This window comes from Bolinopsis microptera, chromosome 13, assembly GCF_026151205.1.
Source record: "Bolinopsis microptera isolate Bmic1 chromosome 13, MBARI_Bmic_1.0, whole genome shotgun sequence".
Taxonomy (NCBI): domain Eukaryota; kingdom Metazoa; phylum Ctenophora; class Tentaculata; order Lobata; family Bolinopsidae; genus Bolinopsis; species Bolinopsis microptera.
In genome coordinates, this window is record NC_087084.1 from 11,872,894 (window position 1) to 11,897,103 (window position 24,210).

At 36.1% G+C, this 24,210-nt stretch overlaps 3 protein-coding genes across 3 annotated transcripts in view; 1 reads left to right on the forward strand and 2 right to left on the reverse strand.

The window, feature by feature from the left end:
- Positions 1-6,328, forward strand: part of LOC134824900 (low-density lipoprotein receptor-related protein-like) — a 29,220-nt gene extending 22,892 nt beyond the window's left edge. The window contains exons 2-13 of the mRNA XM_063836906.1: positions 2,182-2,259; positions 2,529-2,678; positions 2,873-2,947; positions 3,147-3,161; positions 3,369-3,395; positions 3,701-3,826; positions 4,065-4,307; positions 4,530-4,664; positions 4,956-5,078; positions 5,173-5,298; positions 5,431-5,493; positions 5,762-6,328. Coding sequence (XP_063692976.1) covers positions 2,193-2,259; positions 2,529-2,678; positions 2,873-2,947; positions 3,147-3,161; positions 3,369-3,395; positions 3,701-3,826; positions 4,065-4,307; positions 4,530-4,664; positions 4,956-5,078; positions 5,173-5,298; positions 5,431-5,493; positions 5,762-6,195 — 1,584 coding nt within the window. The 5' untranslated portion in view covers positions 2,182-2,192 and the 3' untranslated portion in view covers positions 6,196-6,328. The remainder of the gene's footprint in view (positions 1-2,181; positions 2,260-2,528; positions 2,679-2,872; positions 2,948-3,146; positions 3,162-3,368; positions 3,396-3,700; positions 3,827-4,064; positions 4,308-4,529; positions 4,665-4,955; positions 5,079-5,172; positions 5,299-5,430; positions 5,494-5,761) is intronic.
- Positions 6,329-6,637: 309 nt separating this feature from the next.
- On the reverse strand, positions 6,638-11,559 carry LOC134824788 (phospholipid-transporting ATPase ABCA3-like). The gene is made up of 5 exons (XM_063836764.1): positions 11,454-11,559; positions 9,364-9,478; positions 7,716-7,845; positions 7,369-7,470; positions 6,638-6,730 (listed from the first exon to the last, which is right to left on the reverse strand). The coding sequence occupies exons 1-5, from the start codon at positions 11,557-11,559 to the stop codon at positions 6,638-6,640; spliced, it is 546 nt and encodes a 181-aa protein (XP_063692834.1).
- Positions 11,560-12,995: 1,436 nt separating this feature from the next.
- Positions 12,996-17,258, reverse strand: LOC134825123 (galanin receptor 2a-like). The gene is made up of 7 exons (XM_063837263.1): positions 16,460-17,258; positions 16,051-16,249; positions 15,715-15,878; positions 15,403-15,492; positions 14,947-15,005; positions 14,581-14,717; positions 12,996-14,434 (listed from the first exon to the last, which is right to left on the reverse strand). The coding sequence occupies exons 1-7, from the start codon at positions 16,552-16,554 to the stop codon at positions 14,018-14,020; spliced, it is 1,161 nt and encodes a 386-aa protein (XP_063693333.1). The 5' UTR covers positions 16,555-17,258; the 3' UTR covers positions 12,996-14,017.
- Positions 17,259-24,210: the final 6,952 nt, after the last annotated feature.

The window sequence follows — 24,210 nt, forward strand, 5'->3', positions numbered from 1 at the left end:
CTGAGGAGGAAGAGGAGGACTGAGGAGGACTGAGAAGGACTAGGGAGGCCGAGGACTGAGGAGGAGTGGTGCCATCCTGTGCATGTGTGGTTTCACGTATTCGTGTTATGTTTCCATCACCGAATGGAAAATACACAGACTTTGTGCCAGGGGACATTGATTCAAGAATATGAGTTCCGTAAGACATAGTTCTAAGTCTTAAATCCCTACTTCAAGAGGAGGAAGAGGAGGAGGAGGAGGAGGAGGAGAAAGAGGAGGAGGAGGACTGAGGGGAGGACTAAGGAGGAGGATGACTGATGAGGACTGAGAAGGAGGAGAAGGAGGAGGTGGAGGAAGAAGGAGGAGGAGGAGGGGGAGGAGGAGGAGGAGGGGGAGGAAGGGGAGGAGGAGGACTGCGGAAGACTGAAGAGGGAGGAGGAGGAGGAGGGGGAGGAGAAGGGGAGGAGGCTAGGAGGAGGACTGCGGAAGACTGAGGAGGAGGTGGAGGAAGAGGGAGGAGGAGGAGGAGGGGGAGGAAGGGGAGGAGGAGGACTGCGGAAGACTGAGGAGGAGGAGGTGGAGGAAGGAGGGGGAGGAAGGGGAGGAGAAGGACTGCAGAAGACTGAGGAGGAGGAGGTGGAGGAAGGAGGAGGAGGAGGAAGAGGACTGAGGAGAAGGACTGAGGAGGAGGACCCAGGAAGAGGAGGAAGAGGAGGTAGAGGAGGAAGAGGAGGTAGAGGAGGAGGACTGACACATAACTTATTGAAATCTTACATTCTAAAGAACAGGAGGACTTATGATATCTTTCCTTCAAAAAGGCCTTGATTGTGGATATCGAAGAAAAAATTAAGAGTAACACAGTCTTAATGTACAACCTCAATACAACATATCATATTATCCGCAAAGCTATCCCCAAAACATTTCACGGAGCAACCCTTCCCGAAAAGAAGCTATGCATGAGCAGAGAAAGTCAAGAATGTGAGAGTACTTCTCACTGTTTTCATGTCATTCTATAATAAACTTTAGTATAATCTTACGTTAACACTGTATTAATATATAATGGTAGATATTACAATTTGTTGCAAATATAAATGTCATTAATTTTAATACCCGCCACTCCGTAGGCATTATCACTCAAATATTCAGTAAATTACGTGTACAATACGAAACCAAAACAACGCACACAGTATCAAATATAACGTGTTTACACAGTGACGTGAGAGTGCGTGTTAATAGCGGGGCCAGATTTACGTATCACCTCATATTCTTTATTTAGCCCTAATAAGGCGTAGGAAGCAGATAGAAACACCAGATTTGGACTAGATTGTCACTAACAACACACAGTATCAGTACAGCGTGCTAAATTAGTACCGTAAACTGGAATTGGCTCGTCCTTTAAACAATTGACTTACATCCTTAAGGTGTAAATTTTAGCAAATAATATAATTCGTAGTGGACACTTGTTGAGGTGGCTGTGAATTGTTTTTAAAAACTTTTTATCATAGAACCGGCGATGCTATTATATCGGATTACTAGAATTAATTTTAATAGTTTTTCCATAAAAGTTCATAAAGGTAAAAATTCTAAAATAAGGTCAATGGCATTTATAATACGGGACAATGGCTTAATCTCCGTGGTTTTTGTACTATTAATATCGAATTTAATTTTATTGGATTATAGGCAGAATTTATAACTTAGCAGGAAAAATTAACTTGTCGAGAGGTTACCAATACCTGTTTAAATAATTCACGTCCTGCACAGTAATTAATGGACACGTCGAATTTACAACATCAGCGTTCATAAAGATGTGCATGTGATTTTCACGATTTGCAAAAGAAATAATGTTATTGTTGAAACATGGAAATGGTTGTAGCTGTTTATCTAATCAACAGATTAACCCTTATTTGGGTATATTTTTTATTAAATTTGTACCGCTGGGGCAATTGGTACTTTATTGGTTGACCATTATTTGGTGCCTCTAAGATTGGTGCCTCTAAACGAAGAACGAAAAAACATATATAGTTTTGTTGCCATGTCTGGTTGATATACTTAATATATTTATAGTTAAGATTGTGGGTGGGGCATAACTACTGTTTACATCTTATCTCATTCCAAGGAATATAACTAGAAATATCAATGGAAGCTTAGAGAAACAAACAATATGCATTTATCGTGATGTATTACCTTTGAAAATCTCTTTGCAGGGTAGCTCCATGGTTTTAAAGGGAACGATGCTAGCGTGCATCATACTGCTATGCCTTCAAGGGGTTATTTTCGCAGGTTAGTAGAAGGCTTTGTATATATTTATACTAAGATTTTTATGTGATCTATATCCTATTTTATTTTCATTTCAAAATCAGTTAGCCAGATAACAGCTGTATCGATCAATTCGAAATATTTAGACATTGATCTTAGAAATTTATTTTCAGTCCCAAATCTTTGTTTATAGTTTGGAGTTCAGGGGTTTTATAATTTTTGCAAATCGTAATAGAATTTTCGACATTGATTGCCGATATCTCTAACACCTGCTAACAAGTTTTTCTTTACAGATTGCCCAGCTGGAAGCTTCATGTCAGCTAGGGGCTGTAAGAAATGTGGACTGGACCAGTACAGTGCTGCAGGAGCTACATCCTGCACCCCCTGTCCTAAAGGAATGTTATCAAAGAAGGGATCTGATTCTGTGAACGATTGTTATCATGGTGGGTGCATTGAGATTTTACTGGCCAACATTTTTACTCAATTTCGTGATATGTTACAAGTTTCATGACAAACATGGCATTATGCTTTATTTCTAGGTTTATGTTTGGGAGCATTTTGAAACAACACCATTTTAGCATCTAATCTGAAATTATTTAAATTATTTGTGCTATTTCAATTATTTATTTTATTTCAGAGAAAGATGCTACTGGCGATGAAGTGTTTTATTCAGTAGATCCCGTTACTGAAATAGAGTACTTTACTAAAAAGGGTGAGCTTGTGATAATTCTATTTATAGAAAAGGTTTAAATGAGCAATTATTAAGCCAGATGTACGATTCGCAAATATATGAAACTTTTGATAACGTATGATTTTTGGTTTCTTACTTTTATTTGATTTCCAAATAACACGAACGTACTAAAACCTAGTTTGAATCTGGAGAGTCGTTGTAAACATATTACGAATTTCAGGTGCGATTGAAGAGGGTAAGTTTTTATTTATTTATTTATGTAAATTTATTTAATTATGTAAATGAAGGTAAATTTGTATGTAAATTCTTGGAATAAAAACATTAATATTAATCTTTATGTCATAATAAACTACTACCAGCAATCTGCGATAAGACACATTTCTGCTAAAAATATAAAATGTGAAAATGTTTTACAAGAATTTCTAATATAATTATTTTACAGAGGGTCCAACCGAAATCATTAACAAAGGTTTGAAATATTTTCCTTTTGTTTCTTTTTCTTATTTTATTTTCTGCTGCACAATGTCATGTCTAATTATAGAAAATGAAATATTACAATATCGTTTTATTTTATTCGGCAAATATATTATATAATCACAATCTATAAAAAAGTCATTGCAGTTCATACAAATTATTTGGATTTTGTTTTCTTTCAACGTATTAGTGTAAGAGACCCTACAAAGTCTCGAAAATAAACTAGTCACTGCGTATAATAATATAACGATCAGCGATTCGATTCAAAAGTGAATAATTTTCAAATAACCACAATGTCAGGGTACGTATGTCCGGAGGGACAAACAAAGTGTGGTGATATTGACGAATGTGTTCCCAACCGTGGTCTTTGTAATGGAGGTGCTGCGTGTTCAAATGGCTTTGATGAATCAGCAGAGTTTTGCACAAGTATGCAGAGTTATTCCTCAATATAGTTTTATGAGGCGGTATCATGTGTTGAGTGGTTATGATTTATTCATTCGATAGAAAAAGTTGGGAAATTGTTTCGATGATGGAAAGTAGTTGGGTGATTCGGATTAATATTCTGTTGCAAAAAACTGGACAAAATTTACCTTTATAAGTATAGCTCTAAGTCTTACAATTATACAATACAAAAGTACTATAAAGTAACTTAAACCCCAACCAGGTTTTGAATGCCCCGTTAAACAGGAAAAGTGTGCGGACGGAATCCAGTGTTTTCCTTCATCTGGAAAATGTGATAAATTTAAAATTCCTCACTGTAACGATAAGTCCGACGACGTGGGCTGCACTTGTAAAGAAGGCGAAATGGAGTGTGCTGACGGAAATGGATGTGCCTCCTTACAGAGAAAGTGCGATGGTAGCACGCAATGTGCTGACGGATCCGATGAGAGCCGCGACATTTGCTATGGTTAGCACTTAGTATAATAGATATTTGACATAATATTGAACATAAGATTTAACCAAGTGAAAAAGTACTTTTCCATAATGAGCATAGTTATATTAAGAATATTTTTAATTTGCAAAATTTACGCTCCGCAATCAAACGGCAGATTTTATAGGTTTAAGTTAGTTCAGCACTGCTTTTCTCCAATATAACATAAATATAACATATTTATTATGTTCAAACTAGTTAGGGGATCGGGTAAATGCGGGATCGGCACGAGAAAGTGCGCCACTGGTAACCAGTGTGTCGCTAAAGGGAGAATGTGTGACGGTAGTACCCAATGTATCGACGGATCGGATGAAGCTCTGGTTTTCTGTATAAGTAAGTGTAGTCATTATTTAACTTAATTAGCTTATTTACTTAAGTTAGTTACAATTTAACTCAATAACTCAATAAGCTGATTAACTTTTCTCAGTTATTATTTAGCTTAATTAACTAATAAGCTTATATTAGTTATTACTTAAGTTTGATTAATAAGAGAAATCTGAGTAAATTTTAGTTTATCAAAGTCTTTTCCACTTAACATTTAACTAGTCAACAGATTACTGTATATTGTATAACTATAATTAATGTACTGTACATAATTTTACTAAATCTAATTTTTGAAACCAGCCTACGAGTGTCCGGATTACCAAATAAAGTGTGATGGTAGTAAATGTCTGTCCCGATGGAATCTGTGTGACTCGGAGCCAGACTGTAAGGACGGGTCGGACGAAGATCCTGCCTGGTGTGCTGGTAAGCGGACTATTTTAACAATATTAAGCTATATAAATTGAGAATTATGTATTATAAATAATGAATAATAAATAATGAATAATCACTTTACCAGCCTACGAGTGTCCGGCAGCCAAAAAGAAGTGTGCGGACGGTATGCAATGTGTTCCTAAGAAACTCTTCTGTGATGGTAAAGCAGATTGCACCGACGGGTCAGATGAGTCTGAGGAAGAATGCGCAGGTTCGTTGAATAATTATTGAAATTTGAAATATTTGAAGTATGGAAATATTAAGATTTTATTTACAAATTGCAACAATGAGAAAAAACGAGTTTAAGTTAGTTTATCTGATTTTAATTGCATTTTTAATCCAGAGGAAAAAGGAGAAGGAAAATCAATTATCGAAGTCCGAAAAGGAAAAGGAAAACAAACGATTGGTAAGTAGCACATTAATCATGAGCATATTAAGTTCAAGTCAGAGTGTATTACGACTATTAAGAACATTTAACATTGTAAATAAGGTAGTATTTTTTACCCAGTATTTTATTTTTATCAACCACTAATTTCACTATGGCCTTCTTGTAAATACATTAATGAACTCCAACGTTGTTTTAACTTTTGAACAACATTTCCCTTCATTCTCTTTGACAGATATAGGAACTTAATACTTAATTAAAGAAAAGTTAAGATAATATCAATTTTTAGAAAAGGGTGAAAGAATTATAGAAGTGCCGGATGAAACAAGCCGAAGGGGGCCACCAGAGCCAGAAGACCCAGAGCCAGTAGACCCAGAGCCAGTAGACCCAGAGCCAGTAGACCCAGAGCCAGTAGACCCTGAGCCAGTAGACCCTGAGCCAGTAGACTGCCCTGCTGAATGTACTCCAAGAGAGTGCCCCGGTATCAACCCTCACAACCCATCCTGCTGGGAGGCACTAGAGGAAACCAGGTTCAGGGGTTCTGTTAGTATCGGTAACATTAAGGGAGGCATAAACGTAGCCAAGGCAGCATGTTACGCCAGCGGCACATGCGAAGCTATTACTTGTTCTCAAAGAAGAGGTGTAGTTTCATGTGAGCTGTTGCTTACTAAAGGTATAGAAAAGATGGGCAAAGATATGATATCATTTGTTTACGCTTGTTAAACATTGCCAGAAGTTGGTTAAATAAAGAACAATTAAATTAGAAGACGGTAGTTTCAAAATAGTGTTTATTTCTTTTTTTGTTGTTGATATTATTGTAAAGCATTCAACACTTTTAGATTAAAATTATGATAAATTCCTGTAGTTTCATTTTTGAAAAAGACAAATTGAACGACAATCGTTGAATAAACATTTTTTATTGATACTATGAAAATGAAAGATCTGAGTGCAAATTCAAGTTTAACTTCTTTACAATACGCCGACTCCCCTACAATAAACTGTCTCCATCTACAGGTCTCCAGTACGGAGAGTTTAAGTTGCAATTGCATGATAAGATAATAAACGGGATGATACAAATTTGATTGAGAGTTAACTGTGCTTCTTTTTCATGAGGTGAGCTAAAGGAGAAATTGAACATATTGGCACTATAGTTACTACCCCGTCGCTAGATTTCACTTGAACAGAGGGTGAAGATGATGAGAAACACCAGGATAACTGTGATGTCTGAGTACTCCAGCGCGTTACTCACAAACAGTACCTGGTATTGTTCTCTGTCAGTTCAGAAAGTAAGTTTGGTAGCATAAGTTAAACAACACTTACAAGTAAGTTTAGTAGCATAAGTTAAACAACACTTACAAGTAAGTTTAGTAGCATAAGTTAAACAACACTTACAAGTAAGTTTGGTAGCATAAGTTAAACAGCACTTACAAGTAAGTTTGGTAGCATAAGTTAAACAGCACTTACAAGTAAGTTTAGTAGCATAAGTTAAACAGCACTTACAAGTAAGTTTAGTAGCATAAGTTAAACAACACTTACAAGTAAGTTTGGTAGCATAAGTTAAACAGCACTTACAAGTAAGTTTGGTAGCATAAGTTAAACAGCACTTACAAGTAAGTTTAGTAGCATAAGTTAAACAACACTTACAAGTAAGTTTAGTAGCATAAGTTAAACAGCACTTACAAGTAAGTTTAGTAGCATAAGTTAAACAGCACTTACAAGTAAGTTTAGTAGCATAAGTTAAACAACACTTACGAGTAAGTTTGGTAGCATAAGTTAAACAGCACTTACAAGTAAGTTTGGTAGCATAAGTTAAACAACACTTACAAGTAAGTTTAGTAGCATAAGTTAAACAGCACTTACAAGTAAGTTTAGTAGCATAAGTTAAACAACACTTACAAGTAAGTTTAGTAGTGTGGTTGGAAGGAAGATAACAATGGCGACCAAATACCACGAAGCCCAATAAGACAATCTTTTTAGCCCGTTCATTGTCAAAAACTCCTGAAATCAATATCAGCTGTTGACTGAAAAACTGTCGTTGAATTAAGTGGATTTTTCTTCTTTGGTCGCAAGCGAACCATTGTGAAATGACACACAGAATCTTAATGTCAGACTCAAAATATGAATAAGGATTAAAAATGTCTACTACTGTTATAGACGATACATTTATCAGTGTTTAATGTCCTTACTATTCAGTCGTAGTTCGTTCCGAAAGTATTATTCCACATTAATTACACTACGCTTACCTTGATACCTAGAGTCCTTTGCTCGGTTATCTCTCTCACTAGGTCGGCAGCCAACAGCCCGTATGATATCAGCAGCAGGAGCAGAGGCAGTACTATAGGGATCATCGCTAGATACAGATCCTTAGTGTACCTTGGAGGAGGGAATACGTTTAAAAGGGATTTGTTCAAAAGTGTTTCATTCTACATTCTACACGAGTATGAAGGGTACCTGCTGTTACCACTGATCTGGGAATCGCTACCAGGTCATATTTACATTATCCGCTCGCTACTTGGAGAGGATGCTATCTCAAGACAGGTGATCCGTAACGATCAGGTGATGTGTAACCACTAACCAGTGCGACTGAACGCTCAGCTCACCTACTACATCAGATCACATCCTGAGCTTGACAAGTAGCTCACATCATCTAGTAAATCTAGCATGACCAGATCTGTACATACCCACAACTGGCATTAACAAGCTCGTTATCTTCCCATATGTATAAATAACCAACCACAATGCATTAGTCATCAATCGTTTCAACTTCAGTTTACAGTTCACACCTTGACACGAACATGAATTCCGTTTACAGAAAACCTGGCTACTCCGTTACCACCGACAAGTCTTCCCTCCTTCACCCTCCCCCATCCCATCACTACGAGACTCGAATGATCCACGCTAACATCTTCTCGGTTGGGGCAAGCCATCCTGATCCTGACGAACCTTTCTTCACTCACCTTACCCTTTCTCCAGACTCCAGTTACAGGACTCCACCGAGACCTTCACAACCGGAGATGATATACTATGATGTCACTCCTGTCAAGTCTATATTGGACATTTTTTCCACTCCTCACGATGAGATTATGATGGATCCTGAAGACGAAACAGATCCTGAAGACGAATCAGACCATGAAGACGAATCAGACCATGAAGACGAATCAGACCATGAAGACGAATCAGACCCTGAAGACCCTGAAGGCGAATCAGACCTTGAAAACGAATCAGACCCTGAAGACGAATCAGACCCTGAAATCTCCTTCACCATCATGAAGAGTGCATTCAATGGAACACCCCGGAGACCCTGCCCTATACCAGTCACCCTCGACATCGAGATGAAGGAACTGACTCTAACTGATCCTACTTCTCCTCCACAACCAACCACACCTCCACCTCGTCTTTCTGGACCCCACCTTCAACCCAACGGATCTGAACCTAAAACCCCTACCACTCCTACCATACCACATAAACTCTCTGGTCCCCATCGACCTAAACCATCATCCCCCTCGGACCAGGTCTTCACCTCACCGACCTCCCCCTCTCTCCTGGCCTTTTCTTCTCTATCACTGCAGTCACCTACTCGACCCAGAAGATCAGAGCGGATTAGACGGAGAACACGGGGGATTTCTTCAGAGCAGGAGGAGGAGCTAAATCAATACTTCCTGAGGAGCAAACACTGTGGATCTGGGTCCCGGAGACAGGTTGCCAAGATGGTTGGGATCAAGGAGTCTACTGTGTTCCAGTGGTTCGTCACCAAGAAGAAAGCTTGAATATTTTTGTATTTTGTATGTTTTTATATGGGATTGATTATTAATTTAATAACTTAAATAGTTTACTGTTACTTTGTTCAAAAACTGATGTAAGCGATCAAACAAATTATCATAGTAAACTTACGGAGCATGAGGAAATTTCTGCATCGTGACATCTTCTGAGAAGGAACGTCCTGATACCCGGGAGTCAACAGCCGTCTGCAGAGCAAGGAAGCCACTCCGAAAATAAAACGGTAGCCCTGGTTATTTTATCGTCATTAAGGAGAAATATAATTTACTAATTATTAAGAATACAAGGAATACAAGGAATACAAGGAATACAAGGAATACAAGGAATACAAGGAATACAAGGAATACAAGGAATACAAGGAATACAAGGAATACAAGGAATACAAGGAATACAAGGAATACAAGGAATACAAGGAATACAAATTTCAAATATTAAGTTACAACAGCAACTGTCAAGATAATAATAATAATAAAATAACTATTATTATGAAGTAGCATATCTGAGAAAATGTGTTTATAAATTATTAATTACCATCGAATGAGCTGTTAGACCGAGGAGCTGGAGAGGCTATCATGTGGAAGATTCTATCCGTGTACCACAAACTCAGCCAACTCTTTATTCTTATGCTGTAACTGAAACACAAATACTTCTTGTTCGTTTGTTCTCTAAGCCACAAAGAATGAAAAGTTCTTAATACACAGTGCTTTCCTTTTAAGTCTATCTAAGAAATTTACAATTCAATGATGTAATAATAATGTCATTAACATCAATGAACTGTAACGAAACCTATCAATTTGTTAATATAATTCATTAAAACAAGTTTTCGAGCTCTGAACGAGTCCCACTCCTAACTCCAAATGCCTCAATGTCAAATTTTCAATGTCACCGCGTATTTATGCCTAAGTTCTCATTCTCAAAAAGCAATGTTTCTGGGTCACCTTTGTTGGTGGAGTTCTACAGGGTGAAATATTAGAGCTGCTAGAGTGTGACTGTACAGAGTGTGATTATTCTTCAGTACACTCTCTATCGCCAAAATCAACTCCCAACCACAACCCACATCTATAACTTTCTATGATGTTGATAACTTGAGATGCAGGGAGAATGAGGGGTTGAGAAGAGGAGCGAAGGTTAAAGAAAAAGAGAGGATTATATTGAGAGGGATGTCGAGTTTCAGTTAGAGGATTAAAAGGGTTGACAGAGAGGGAGACGTAACGCAGTTTTGCTAGTACCTCAGTTGAGTTTTTCAAAATTGTCCCACATTCAAACGAATGCACAGCGGGGCCCTTCGTTGCGCCACTGGTTGAGAGGGAGACTTAAAAGTAGGAGGAGGGGTTGAGAAGTGTATATGAACAACTTTTGAAACCATCTAATAGATCACGTGTTGTAGATCACGTGTTGGAGATCACGTGTTGGAGATCACGTGTTGTAGATCACGTGTTGTAGATCACGTGTTGTAGATCACGTGTTGGAGATCACGTGTTGGAGATCACGTGTTGTAGATCACGTGTTGTAGATCACGTGTTGTAGATCACGTGCTGGAGATCACGTGCTGGAGATCACGTGTTGACACTCGTTCAGAGTAGTCAATTGTTCGCCCCACGGAGACTTTTAATCATCAGTTATTTATATCTTTTTGGTGGCTAACAGTTAGGAAAACAGATCAATTTAGCAATGTACAAGTTTTATTCATACCATTACAGCATTACCAACAATTGTACCAGCATCCTATTGTTAACCATGACCAGAGATTGTAGTCCCATCATGGAACAACGTGCAGATGAACAAGCAGCCAATCTTTAAATGACCTGGGAACTAACTGAGCTCACTTATCTTAACTAACAATTAGTGGTTATTCCGAGGGCTGTGATGAAACACCCAGTTTACTGACGGTTATTACTCAAGTAAGCAATGATTCAAAAATCATAGCCAACAAGCAGGGACTTACAAATAGTAATTTCTTAATTGAAGTCACTCTCGACTTACTTCGACTTAGGGCGGCCTAAACGTCCGAAAAGAGATAGTTTTTTCCCAAATCTTTCTATCTAGCATGAGTTTGTTAATCTCCTTGCTGTCGTCAAGCCCCGTGTCCTTCCGAAGGATGTCAATATATGTGAGGTGTGGTCTTCCCCTTCGACGATGTCCTTGAAGGGGTTCCCAGAAGAGAAGTTGATGACTCAGAAGTTCTTCATGTCTGGCTAAATGACCTGCAAGTCTCATCCTCTGTGCAGCTATCTTATCAGATGCTCTGATGAGGTGTCCATACACCTTGGCGTTAGTCTGCCGCTCTTTCCAGTCAATGTTAAGTGCCATCCTCAGCATTCTCGTATAACATCCATCAATACGTTTTGCGAGGGTCTGGCTGACAGTCCATGTTTCAGAGCCATATAGAAGGATGACTCGACTGTAGCCAGGAACAGTCGTATCTTGAGATCTATACGTATATCCGACTTCCATACAAGCTTCATCTGGTGACACGCTCCCCATGCCTTAGCTTTCCTCACTTCGAAGTCCTTCTCCGAACTCTTCATTCTACTACCTAAATATACAAAGTCATCGACTTTCTCAATGTTCTTCCCACTCCCAGCAACCAGAGTCGGGTTATCATTATCTCTTATGTTGATTACCATGTACTTAGTTTTCTCCTCGTTGAGGTGGAGTCCAACTGAGTTGGCCGCCAGTTCCAGACTCCTGAGGAAATCTTGTGCCTCCGCAACACTATCTGTTATAAGAGCAAGGTCGTCAGCAAAGTCCGCATCAGTGACCTTGACAGCCGGATAGCGTCGGCTTCTTCTAGGGTGTAGAGTAAACCCAAAGTCCCTACCCTCTAGGGACACCCTCATAATGTAGTCAATTTAAGTCAACATGTCAGTTATACGTTCAACCGTGAGTCTGAGCAGATGATTCCAGATCAGTGCAGGTTATTAATAATTATAGAATTCTCTGCCCAGGCTCGTATAATACGCTCACGCGCTTCCCAGGTCTCTATAACTCTAAAAGAACACACAGTCAACTAGTCATGTGACTGCGTATGCAGTTGACAGCAAGCTTTGAAACGTAAACAAAATTTTGTTGGTCTATTGATATCATTTTAATATCGAGGTTTGTAACATACAATCAGACAGTTATCGTATTGAGATCAAAATCACAAAAAGTCAAGGGTCGACCGAGGCCGAGGAAATTTTGCTTTGATAAAACCGAGGCCGAGGCAAACCGAGGAATTATCCTCCTGACCGAGGCCGAGGAAAAATCGCTACTCCTCGGTAAAACCGAGGCCGAGGACTCGGTCGACCCTTAACATCTTCAAAATTTCGCCGAGGTCGAGGAATAATAATTTAATTTTAACCGAGGCCAAGGCAAACCGAGGAATTGTCCTCCTGACCGAGGCCGAAGAAAAATCGCTGTTCCTCGGTAAAATCGAGGCCGAGGCCGAGGACTCGGTCGACCCTTGCAAAAAGTTCTCCATATAGATTTAGAGATGGTATAACTATAATCTTATTTTTACAATTTAAGAATTAATCAACTTCTAAATTAATCTGAATAACTTTCACTTGTCAATAACAGTTTGAGTTAATTATCATATCAATACTTCGTCAGACATTGTAAAACTATAACCCATTCGCGATGTTCGTGTTTTTAAATCTTATATACTGCCGTTCCCTGAGAAAAGGCTGTAAGTCACGTCGATGTCATTTTGAGAAAATGGAACAAACAGGTTCGTCGTTTTATAGGTAAGTTTACTCGCATAAACGGGGTTAATTTTGACATTTATGCGTAAATAAATTATTGACATATATGTCCTAAACATACTTTAAAGCATAAATTCACCAACACTGATCTATAAAAACCATTTTTCTCCAGAATACCTAAACTATTTTCCCATCCACATTGGATTTGGACTTACATCCTTTTCTGAGGGAATTGCGGACTTACTGCCTTTTATCAGATTTGCAGGATGTGCTTCATTATGGGGATTCCTCTTTAGAAATTAATTAAGTGGGAGATGCAGTAATAAGATGCAGTAATATTTCTCATTTACTAGTACAGCACAAATTTAATTAATTAAGCCATAAATGTTGTTAAATGTGAAATAAGAACGTCTCACGAATAACCATAAAATAGCGTACTACTGCAGAAATAAGCAGTTTGGTTTCTTTCATGTGCGGTGTGAAAAATGTAAAATAATTAGTGTCATTACATTTACATCATCTATACTACTTCACTTGGATGATGATTAATCACTCTACACTTGACTGTCTTGTGACTTTTCTAACCCGTGTTCTAGGTGGCCCTGAATGACTGTTCCAAACCCTAACCGGAACCCTATAATATGAGCCCAACCCTTACCCTAACCCAATCCCAAACAAAAGCATATGCTGAAACCCTAACCCTTACGAGAAAAATCTTAGAAAAATCTCGAAGATCGAGTGTAGAGTGATTTAGCACGCTCGACTTCACTTAGCAATGCCAATATAGTGTGCTTCATAATGGGGATGTCTTGTTTAGTCTCAGAGCAAATTGGAGATACTACATAGTGAAAATCTGGGGCAAACTCGGATGATACACAACTGAAGCTCATCCTGAAACCTGGGGAAATATTTTACAGCTGTCGTTTCCCCCAAGTGTGCCCCGAATTTGCCCCTCCAGCATATTACTCATTACCAAACCGCCTTCTGCAGTAAAGGCGGCCTTCACACCTGCAACATTCAACAAAATAATCAGCTGAATCAAAACAAGGAGAAAAAATCGATTCTGAAAAAAAAAAAACCACTCAAGCAGCGAAAGTTTGTTTAGTAGACTTATCAAGGCAGGGAGTCTTATCCAAACAAATGTGCTCCTCATTGCCCTTCCCGCTAAATGGTCTGCTCAACATGCTACAACAGTGCTCAATATACTGGACTGCAGTGCTGCACAGTTTCTTAGACCCCATCAGATAAACCAGGGGGTTCGCACACGAGTTCACCGTGAGCAGCACAAAATGGAACATCATGTTTATGTAGTGTTTGGCGGACATGCTGTGGTAGAAGAAGTTAGGGGGGGTTGAGTTGGAGACTTGGTACATGGCCCCGATGAAGGAGGTGGTGATCCGGTAGACGACGGGCAGGTGGCAGAAGAAGAATATTATGGGGATTATTGTGACTGTTCGGGCGGCGTTTTCTTCTGATTGCTTTTGTTTCTTCTTTACAACCTGTAATATGGGTTTTTTTAAGGTTGAGATTTTTGGATAAACGTGTGATTTGATTAGACGCAAGCCAACATGGTCTCTCGGAAATATAACAAGAAAGAATCCCAATTTAACAAATAAAAAACATTTTTGTGGTAAGTAACACATACCTTGTACTGAATATTCTTTCTAGTGTAAAGTCTGAGGACTACGAGGAAGGAGGCGATGCCGATTATTAGAGCCGGGATGGTAACAGCTATCACTGTCACTATTAGGAGAAACGTAACGTAGTATCCTAGTCCTTTACCTAGGGGAGTGATATAAGACTATTACCAAACACAAAGATTTGTTTCTAATCGGATATTGAGTAGTGGATCAGAGAGGAAAATGCTAAATAGTATGTAGTTTAGATAAAATCACTAAGCACTATTATATTCCTGGTATTTCTAAGATATGAATAATTTTGTTTGAAAATTCTTCTTAGACTTAGTTCCAATTACAAAACAACATCCTACGTATTAACTACTATTACTAACCGGCGAGAAGACCATACTTTCCCAAGTGAGCGATGCTGTTTCCATACTCAGGAATGTACCTAGTAGAACAGAACGATTATAAAAGCAGATAAATTACTGCTGGTATTGATTATTGAAGAAATTAGTACTAGGAGGGGCAGAATTAACTACTTTAGCCTTGGATTAACATTATAATATGTCGACAACTACAAGCCAGTACCAGTATTAGGCGAAAACAATCAATTAAAAAGTACTTAATAAAAGAAGATATGTCAACGAGACCTAATTCTTCTCCACCCTTCTCCGACATATAAATATAATCACGAACAAAACATTATCAAAATATTAGAGACGCCATAAACATATTCGCTAACTCTAATCGTACGCGAGAAAGCTGACTTATTTCAATAAAATAACGTACAGCCAACTGAGTAACTGCAAGGAATGTTCAGCTAGCTACAAGGAATGAATACTCACGAATGTGTGCTCTTGACATAGAAAGGGAGGCAAGCAAAGGCTATAGCAATGGCCCAGCTTACTACAGTGAGAATGTAGATGTTCAGGGGTCTGGTGGGGAATGGGTGGTTATTTTGGAGTTATTATTGAATAAAAGTTCTAAACATAACAAGGGATAGTTAAATACAAAATCTAATCTTTCCCTGAAACAAATAAGTGAATATCAAAATGTCACTGTAGGCCATGATCAATGATATTTGGTTCTGACCGATTAGATAGAAATCTTTTAATGATTATTTAAATAACATATTTGGTTAAACTTGAGGAACTCACTTGAAGTAAGTGTTGTATTTGAAGGGGAGGTACAGCGCCACAGCCCTCCTAACCGCTATAACACAGACCAGCAACATGGAGACCATAACGAACAGATTGGAGCACCATCCCACCAGGTTTATCAGGAAGTCATACCATACAGACTCCTTCAACGTCTCTGCTTTCTAAAAGTATTATTTTTGCTTTTAGTATCTAAATTATAATCTCAATTATTTATATATTCTTTTTTTTAGATCATCAAGAGCATGGAAAAATTCATGAAAACTAAGCAAATGTCAGTATAAGCAAAATAAGTTTTAGTAGTTAGTTGATAATTCGATAAGTTAATCTTCGTACCTTTGAGAAGGCGTATCTTCCGTAGAGTAGTGTGAAAGCATTAAAAGGGGTAGGAATAAGCAGGTTACCCAGATCCGCTATAGCCAGGTTACAAAGCAGCAGATAGGTGGTGTTGGTACATTTGGATCTTGTCTTAGCTTCCCGTCCGTTGAACACTTTCTTGCCGAGGATCTTTAGCACAAAGCCATTTTCAAGCGAACTGTGGAGGTTTGGTTGTTTTTAAAGTGCTGTGAAAATTGAAATGCGGTTATTACGTTCGGTAAAAGTTCGGCGATTGCTATTGTGGAGTCCGGCACCTTTTGAAAGTTCGTGGAGTGCGTTTAATATCGCCGTATAAGGAATATTGAAACCAAATAAAGTGTTCTCTATTCACGGAGGGGAAATGTAAAAAGGCCAAAAGGCTGCTTACCCAACCAAGCAACAAAGTGACACCAAAACTCCAAGGAAAATATCAGTGGGGTAGCTGATACATCCATCACCTTTCTCTTCTTTTGTGCAAACCATTTCTAATAGGGTGATTGATGGTTAATATTAAATACGACAACAGTTTCATTAATCTAAATACAATTTTATCATTTATAACCAATAATGGTATCATTGGAGACAATATCTGGGGTATACCATCAAACTATAGGGATGTGCCATACTATCACATTATAAACGCATTTATATATATGAGCAACAATAAACAGAAGTAGAAAATTAAGCCTCTCAACCAAGTAAGACTGTAAGAGAATGCCATAATTATTAAGTTCATACAACTGAGACGAAGAGCGTGAATCAATTTCGGATGTGAACAGCACAAGAGAATATAATATAATTATAATCAGTTACAAAGTGTAACTTACCCTTGTCATGACTTCTTATTTAAACTAAACAGTGATAGTTTTGATAATAAGTCATCATGTCTGACACAACTGTTTCAGATTAATAACCTCAGCCTGATAAGGAGATTATTTAAAGCATATACGAAAAGTTTGTTAAGCAGGAGCTTTCAAAATACATGTGTAAATCGTCTTCAGTTAAGATCGTTGATGATAATATGGTAGTCAGAAGCTAGCCATCAACACAAACAGCTGCAACGTTTACAAATTATCACTAAACGGACAATATTCGTTATTTTATAATCTCACTAAACATCTCCGCGGAAAAGTACGAAAGTGATCACCAAGTACGAAGAGTTTCTGATGATTTCGTGCTTGCAACAAAAGAACAAAGGGAAAATGATCTTTTCGGGTAAATAACAGTTCCATAATAGAATAATTCCTAGTGCAAAGTGATTTACCACTCTCGAGCATTGACCGGCTAGAAATGAGAAAAAAGATCAAGAACTGCATGCATTCAGTCTGGCATATTTATTCATTCTGAAATCTGAACGTCGATAGGAAAAGGTCAAATATGTCATGTCAGAGAGGTAGCAGACCTCACCACTAATTCAAGTGGATCCCACAAGATATTTTCAGACTAATTCTAAAAACTAAAGCAGTCACTAGTCTGACAACCTGACGCTGTCCTGTTTAGTCTGGCAATCTGATGGTGTCATATCTTCCAATACTCGGACATAATCATCACTAAACTCTACGTGCTCTGTCCTTAAGAAGTAAGGACAGAGCACGGGGGGTGCTCTAGCAACCCTGATACTTAGCACACCGTGACAACTCATGCTCGCCACTGAAAGTACGCGGAAAAATACCCACCTGGTTCAACCCCGACACTGAAAGTGAGGGGAACTGGATTTAACAATGAGGCGAGGTATCGCGGTTAATTGCTAGGGTTAGTCTGGGTGGGGTGTGTCATTAGTGTGGTAAAAGTATAAAGAAGAACAGGGGAGTCGAGGCTTTTTAAAATCAGAGGTCTAGTATACGAGAGTACGACGCGCGAGAGGGTTTAGTGTCGGAGGAGGAATCTGATGAAAATTTATGATGATTCCGTGAATGCGACATAGGGAAAATGATCTTTTTAGGTAAATGGAATTGGTTTAGTGTAGAATGTTGTATGTGGGAGGAGGAGTTGACGAACACGGTATGGGGGTTCATTAATCATATGCACCCCAGCAATACGCAATATACCCTACGTCACCTTCATTTCTTGCATACACAAGGGGCGACTTTTGTATATTAGCATATTGGGGTCCTTGACTCCTTACCCTGGTATTAGATACTTAGTGAGACGAGATATAAGAATTGCGGAGTAACAAATGAAAGCCCGCCAAATTACAAGTGATCACAACAGAGTGAGAAAGCAGCTAGGTAAGTTGACATTAGGAGATGATTAGTAGATAATCATGACGTCACTTTCAAAGTTAAACGAAATGCTCCTCCGCAGCTCGGCTCGTTCCCAAAGTGACTAAAACAACGAATTCAAGTTTGTCAATCGCACTTTACTGTCCGGAAGCTTCACCATTACCAACTTAACTCCTCAATTATGACACTTAAAAGCTGTGAGAATCAGTACAATTATAACAAGTTTCTCTACCCGCCCCTCTAGCTATTTTAACACATCTGTCTCCACTGTCCTGTCTTCTAAAACTTACGGACAAACACTGATAATTAGTGTATGGGGTCCTTGACCATATAAGTGCCAGTATCAAACCCTCAAACCCTCAAAAATGCTTTATTTTGTGAATTATAGGAGAGCGAAATATTATCACAGATTCAGCTGTCGTAAGTCTAGCGATCCTGAACAAATAAGCCTCAACGCCTGGTTTTAACTACTGTGGTAAATATGTAGATACGCAAATATATCAGCATATTTACTAGTCTCGTTTAAAAAACAGATGGCATCTCATTTGGGAATTGGGAATAAGGCTAGGGAATGACAAGCTTGCTCGAGTTCTCGGCCAGTAAGCCTCACATGGTGGACGATAATTCAGAGTTTAACGGAAACACCTGCGCAGTCTTGAGTACTTTGTGTCGGCCAAGTTTTAAATGTTTCAGAGAAAAATTAGGACACATCTCTTGCTCAATGACAACAGTCACGTTTTATTTTATTCGATAAAATCAAAAATTGTCATCACCGTGACGAAAAAATTAAACAGATGCTGTTTATTTTATATAGTGGCACTAAGCGATAATTTCCTTTCAACCACGTGAGGAAAATGTTGAAACTTTAAAATGTTTCAGCAAAAAAATAGCAAGTTTCTGGCTCGAAACAAACAGGAGAAATTTCATTCGACTTATATTTACTTCAAAATATTCCTCACATCGCAGGGTCAAAAAGTGAAAAGAAGCGTTGTTAATCTAATAGTGCTTTGTCTTCCAGATACTTCAAAGAAATACTAATTGCACATAACACACTGAGTAGACATTAATCATTTTTCACCATTCATACATCTTCAAAACTCAACATTTAGTTAAAAACAGTTCAAAAACAATTTTATAGTTGTTGCAATATTTAACGATTTTACGCTTTCACGGTTCGATTACTCCCAAACTCCACAGCTGCAATAACTCCACCTATTAAGATAGCCGGCAGCCGCCTTGTATTTTGGAACATTAGCCATCTGTTGTAAGTACTCTCAAAATTTCGAAATACAACATGTTATTTGACGCAGAATCGAGTATTTAGTACTAGATTCTGCGTCAAATAACATGTATTTTGAAATTTTGAAAGTATTTACGAGTATTTAAGAATATGGTTGGGGTATCACAGTGGGTCATGCTGCATCTGATCATACAATCTTTAATAAGGCTATGTAAGTCACTAACAGCGCTAGTCGCTACGCTAAGCTATTTTACAGTTCCTTCTTGAAATTGTAGCCAAACTCTTCAAAATTCGTGGATCTGAATATGAGATTTTAACAATTATCGACAACCCTTATGGTTTTATATCTGAAGATTACTGAAATCTAGCTATTCCGTTTAGTCCATATTTCCATGAAACCAGCGCAAATATCAAGCAGCTCCAGTATTACATCGATAAAGGTAACAAAATACGCGGAAAGTCGAATTTGAATAATAATTTTCACATTCACTCACCTCATACTCTAATAGTAACACTAACAACCATTTATAAGAGAAATAGTAGGCTACTTTATAGCTTAGAGTTCATTTGTAACAATACTAAACTATGCTCATATTTGGTAAATTATGCTCATATTGGCTAACTGTAACAATAGAACAATAATTAATGATAAGCACATATTATTATGATGACTGATTATATTCATGAGCCAGTTCTGTGCAGATAGCAAGCGATTCTACTGTTCAATTATGACGGATGGTGGAAATAAGTAATGGGCTTGCACCGTGTGCAAACTGTGCATAATCACTTTCCTGACTGCTGAGAGTAAGGTAAGAGATATAATCATTACAATCATTACAATCATTACAATCATTATAATCATTACAATAATTACAATCAGTACAATCATTACAATCATTACAATCATTACAATAATTACAATCATTACAATCAGTATAATCAGTACAATCAGTACAATCATTACAATCAGTACAATCATTACAATAATTACAATCAGTACAATCAGTATAATCATTACAATCATTACAATCATTACAATCATTACAATCATTACAATCATTACAATCATTACAATCAGTACAATCATTACAATTATTACAATCAGTATAATCATTACAATCATTACAATCATTACAATCAGTACAATCATTACAATCAGTTCAATCATTACAATCATTACAATCATTACAATCAGTACAATCATTACAATCAGTATAATCATTACAATCATTACAATCAGTACAATCATTACAATCATTACAATCATTACAATCATTACAATCAGTATAATCAGTACAATCATTACAATCAGTATAATCATTACAATCATTACAATCATTACAATCAGTTCAATCATTACAATCATTACAATCATTACAATCATTACAATCATTACAATCATTACAATCAGTACAATCATTACAATTATTACAATCAGTATAATCATTACAATCATTACAATCATTACAATAATTACAATAATTACAATCATTACAATAATTACAATAATTACAATCATTACAATCATTACAATCATTACAATCATTACAATCAGTACAATCATTACAATCATTACAATCATTACAATCAGTACAATCATTACAATCAGTATAATCATTACAATCATTACAATCAGTACAATCATTACAATCATTACAATCATTACAATCATTACAATCAGTATAATCAGTACAATCATTACAATCAGTATAATCATTACAATCATTACAATCATTACAATCATTACAATCATTACAATCATTACAATCAGTATAATCAGTACAATCATTACAATCATTACAATCAGTACAATCAGTACAATCAGTACAATCATTACAATCATTACAATCATTACAATCAGTACAATCATTACAATCAGTACAATCATTACAATCATTACAATCAGTACAATCATTACAATCAGTACAATCATTACAATCAGTACAATCATTACAATCAGTACAATCATTACAATCAGTACAATCATTACAATCATTACAATCAGTACAATCATTACAATCAGTACAATCAGTACAATCATTACAATCATTACAATCAGTACAATCATTACAATCAGTACAATCATTACAATCATTACAATCAGTACAATCATTACAATCATTACAATCATTACAATCAGTACAATCATTACAATCATTACAATCAGTACAATCATTACAATCAGTACAATCAGTACAATCATTACAATCATTACAATCATTACAATCAGTACAATCATTACAATTATTACAATCAGTTCAATCATCACAATCATTACAATCATTACAATCATTACAATCATTACAATCATTACAATCATTACAATCATTACAATCAGTACAATCATTACAATTATTACAATCAGTATAATCATTACAATCATTACAATCATTACAATCAGTACAATCATTACAATCAGTTCAATCATTACAATCATTACAATCATTACAATCAGTACAATCATTACAATCAGTATAATCATTACAATCATTACAATCAGTACAATCATTACAATCATTACAATCATTACAATCATTACAATCAGTATAATCAGTACAATCATTACAATCAGTATAATCATTACAATCATTACAATCATTACAATCAGTTCAATCATTACAATCATTACAATCATTACAATCATTACAATCATTACAATCATTACAATCAGTACAATCATTACAATTATTACAATCAGTATAATCATTACAATCATTACAATCATTACAATAATTACAATAATTACAATCATTACAATAATTACAATAATTACAATCATTACAATCATTACAATCATTACAATCATTACAATCAGTACAATCATTACAATCATTACAATCATTACAATCAGTACAATCATTACAATCAGTATAATCATTACAATCATTACAATCAGTACAATCATTACAATCATTACAATCATTACAATCATTACAATCAGTATAATCAGTACAATCATTACAATCAGTATAATCATTACAATCATTACAATCATTACAATCATTACAATCATTACAATCATTACAATCAGTATAATCAGTACAATCATTACAATCATTACAATCAGTACAATCAGTACAATCAGTACAATCATTACAATCATTACAATCATTACAATCAGTACAATCATTACAATCAGTACAATCATTACAATCATTACAATCAGTACAATCATTACAATCAGTACAATCATTACAATCAGTACAATCATTACAATCAGTACAATCATTACAATCAGTACAATCATTACAATCATTACAATCAGTACAATCATTACAATCAGTACAATCAGTACAATCATTACAATCATTACAATCAGTACAATCATTACAATCAGTACAATCATTACAATCATTACAATCAGTACAATCATTACAATCATTACAATCATTACAATCAGTACAATCATTACAATCATTACAATCATTACAATCATTACAATCAGTACAATCAGTACAATCATTACAATCATTACAATCATTACAATCATTACAATCATTACAATCAGTACAATCATTACAATCAGTACAATCATTACAATCATTACAATCATTACAATCAGTACAATCATTACAATCATTACAATCATTACAATCATTACAATCAGTACAATCATTACAATCAGTACAATCATTACAATCAGTACAATCATTACAATCAGTACAATCATTACAATCATTACAATCATTACAATCATTACAATCAGTACAATCATTACAATCAGTACAATCATTACAATCAGTACAATCATTACAATCAGTACAATCATTACAATCAGTACAATCATTACAATCATTACAATCAGTACAATCATTACAATCAGTACAATCAGTACAATCATTACAATCATTACAATCAGTACAATCATTACAATCAGTACAATCATTACAATCATTACAATCAGTACAATCATTACAATCATTACAATCAGTACAATCATTACAATCAGTACAATCATTACAATCATTACAATCAGTACAATCATTACAATCATTACAATCATTACAATCAGTACAATCATTACAATCATTACAATCAGTACAATCATTACAATCAGTACAATCAGTACAATCATTACAATCATTACAATCATTACAATCAGTACAATCATTACAATCATTACAATCATTACAATCATTACAATCAGTATAATCAGTATAATCATTACAATCATTACAATCATTACAATCAGTACAATCAGTACAATCATTACAATCAGTACAATCAGTACAATCAGTACAATCATTACAATCATTACAATCATTACAATCAGTACAATCATTACAATCAGTACAATCATTACAATCATTACAATCAGTACAATCATTACAATCAGTACAATCATTACAATCAGTACAATCATTACAATCAGTACAATCATTACAATCAGTACAATCATTACAATCATTACAATCAGTACAATCATTACAATCAGTACAATCAGTACAATCATTACAATCATTACAATCAGTACAATCATTACAATCAGTACAATCATTACAATCATTACAATCAGTACAATCATTACAATCATTACAATCATTACAATCAGTACAATCATTACAATCATTACAATCAGTACAATCATTACAATCAGTACAATCAGTACAATCATTACAATCATTACAATCATTACAATCAGTACAATCATTACAATCAGTACAATCATTACAATCA